The sequence below is a fragment of the Lolium rigidum genome, unplaced genomic scaffold, assembly GCF_022539505.1.
Source record: "Lolium rigidum isolate FL_2022 unplaced genomic scaffold, APGP_CSIRO_Lrig_0.1 contig_46222_1, whole genome shotgun sequence".
NCBI classification, from domain to species: Eukaryota; Viridiplantae; Streptophyta; class Magnoliopsida; order Poales; family Poaceae; genus Lolium; species Lolium rigidum.
The window spans coordinates 38,572-40,602 of NW_025900642.1; the positions used below are offsets into that span (position 1 = coordinate 38,572).

The following is a 2,031-nucleotide window of genomic DNA, read 5'->3' on the forward strand; positions in this document are numbered from 1 at the left end:
CTAGTAGAAAAACTTATTGGACTTGTCGCACAAAGTGTAGAGAAGCTCCGAGGAATCGCCTTGTTGTCCACAGTAACCGTTTGAATCAAAACTTTCGCAGCACGGCGAAAGCTTGCGCTTGAATTGTTTAGATAGCTCCTGGCCTTTACCTGCGTGTACATAAATAAAAGAAAGTTTAAAGGCAGCGCAAACGCACATTCAAATCCATCTATATATCTGAAATCTTATAAATAATACTTTGGGCACTTGTGCATGCATGCATGTATGTACATACCTGGGGCTGTATCCACAATATTAGTGAAGGCGGTGTAGAGGTCGGCAACGTGGACATTTTTCTTGCCCTCCATCGTTTGTTTGAGGTTACTGTTATGGACGGATGCACCCAAATTTCCGAAGATGTCGCAGGCGGTGTAGTTGTTAGTCAGTGTTTGCAATGGTGTGCATCCAACGGGGTGCAAGTTATTGACGATAACCTTTGTCACCCCTAGCTATACCTGGGCATGGGAAGCCCGGCCCGAACGGCCCGACCCGACCCGGCCCGAAAATCCCGGGCCGGGCCGGGCTTTTTCTCTCTATCGGGCCGGGCTCGGGCCAACATTCTTCAGCCCGTAACTAAATCGGGCCGGGCTCGGGCCACTGAAAAAGCAAATTACCACTAGATCGGGCCGGGCCGTCGGGCCAGCCCGAATAAAATCGGGCTTTTTCGGGCCGCGGGCCGGGCTCGGGCCGAAATTTGCTGAAAGTTGGTCGGGCCGGGCCGGGCTCGGGCCAAGGATTTCCCGTCGGGCTTTTTTCGGGCCAGCCCGAAGCCCGGCCCGGCCCGAGAAATGCCCAGGAAGACCCCTAGCTTCTGCAACTGCTCCACGTTGGCTGCGATCTCCTTTGTCACCCTCCCAATATAAGCATTGATCTGCATATATATATGAAAAGTTAGCACATTAGTTAAGATGCACAAACAAAATAGTCATTTCAAATCTATGTATGCATGCTTTGAACTGTTGCTAGCTACTCACATCGTTGGGGGTGCTTAGGCCAATGTTGCTGGAGCTCCCACGGTAGTCGTTGCCGGAGACGGCTACGAGGGCCACTGAGCGACTGAGCTGCTGCTCAGAGATGATCCCGTCGTTGACCATCTTCCTGAAAGTGTCGACCTGCTTGGCAAGGGTGGGGACCTTGTGCGTCGACGAGCTATCCAATACGCCAGCGCCAGCATAGGCGAAGGTCATGCCTGATGGGTCACAGGTTTTCTCCGCCGTCAGAGCATGCGCCGGAGGTGCTTCCTCGAGCCCCAAAATCTTTGCTGCAGGTACGTACGTAGAAATAAAGCAATACGCAGTGTTAATTATGACGCACGTACTAGTCTACTAGCTAGGTACTGTATATCACATGAGTGAGTATCAGGGAATTATAATGCTTACCGATGAAATCGGATTGGATTTGGTAGTTGGAGAAGCGTCCCGACGGAGTATTTGGTCGCGGGTTTCCGTCGGCGTCAACGTAGGAGGAGCCGTAGGGGTAGGCCCATTGCCGCGACATCTGGGTGACGGGGTCTGTTAGAGGGAGGTTCCCGTTGTCGGCGAAGTCATCCCCAAAGACGAAGAAGCTGTAGCTCGACAGCTTCTTCTGACGATGGCCGCCGGCAGGGGCAGGCCGGGCCTCCGCGCCATTGGGGTTTAGAACAAGGACGAGGAGAAGGAGGAGGCCGAGGACGGCCGGACGAAGCTTCATGCCTCCGGTGCTTCGAAGGCGGATCGCCGAACTGCTTTCTGTGGTAGCTAGGTAGCCGCGCGCTGGCCCGAGGCGAGGGTCCTCGAATTTGCTGGTCGGGAACGGAAAAGGTCGAAATCAGGAACTCGAGCTAGCTTGTCCTCTTCGATGCGCTCCTCTCTTCTATTTATGGAACCAGCAACGCAAAGCTCAAACACCAGGAAGGAAGTCGTAAACGGACTCGCGTTATCGGTCGGAATCGGAAACCATAGCTAGACGTGCGTACAGTATCGGGCACGGAGTCACAGATACGCGCCAGGGATG

At 53.7% G+C, this 2,031-nt stretch overlaps 1 protein-coding gene across 1 annotated transcript; it reads right to left on the bottom strand.

The window, feature by feature from the left end:
* LOC124681538 (GDSL esterase/lipase At3g09930-like) lies at window positions 1-1,728 on the bottom strand. The gene is made up of 5 exons (XM_047216440.1): window positions 1,419-1,728; window positions 1,014-1,300; window positions 842-910; window positions 275-488; window positions 1-149 (listed from the first exon to the last, which is right to left on the bottom strand). Exons 1-5 carry the CDS (start codon window positions 1,726-1,728, stop codon window positions 1-3), a joined length of 1,029 nt encoding a protein of 342 aa, XP_047072396.1.
* Window positions 1,729-2,031: the final 303 nt, after the last annotated feature.

Excerpts from the sequence above, each read along its gene's own strand:
- LOC124681538 (XM_047216440.1), bottom strand. The coding sequence starts at position 1,728 with ATGAAGCTTCGTCCGGCCGTCCTCGGCCTCCTCCTTCTCCTCGTCCTT. Across the intron at positions 1,301-1,418 it reads AATCCAATCCGATTTCATCG|CAAAGATTTTGGGGCTCGAG; the intron begins GTAAGCATTATA and ends ACGTACCTGCAG. Across the intron at positions 911-1,013 it reads GCCTAAGCACCCCCAACGAT|ATCAATGCTTATATTGGGAG; the intron begins GTGAGTAGCTAG and ends ATATATATGCAG.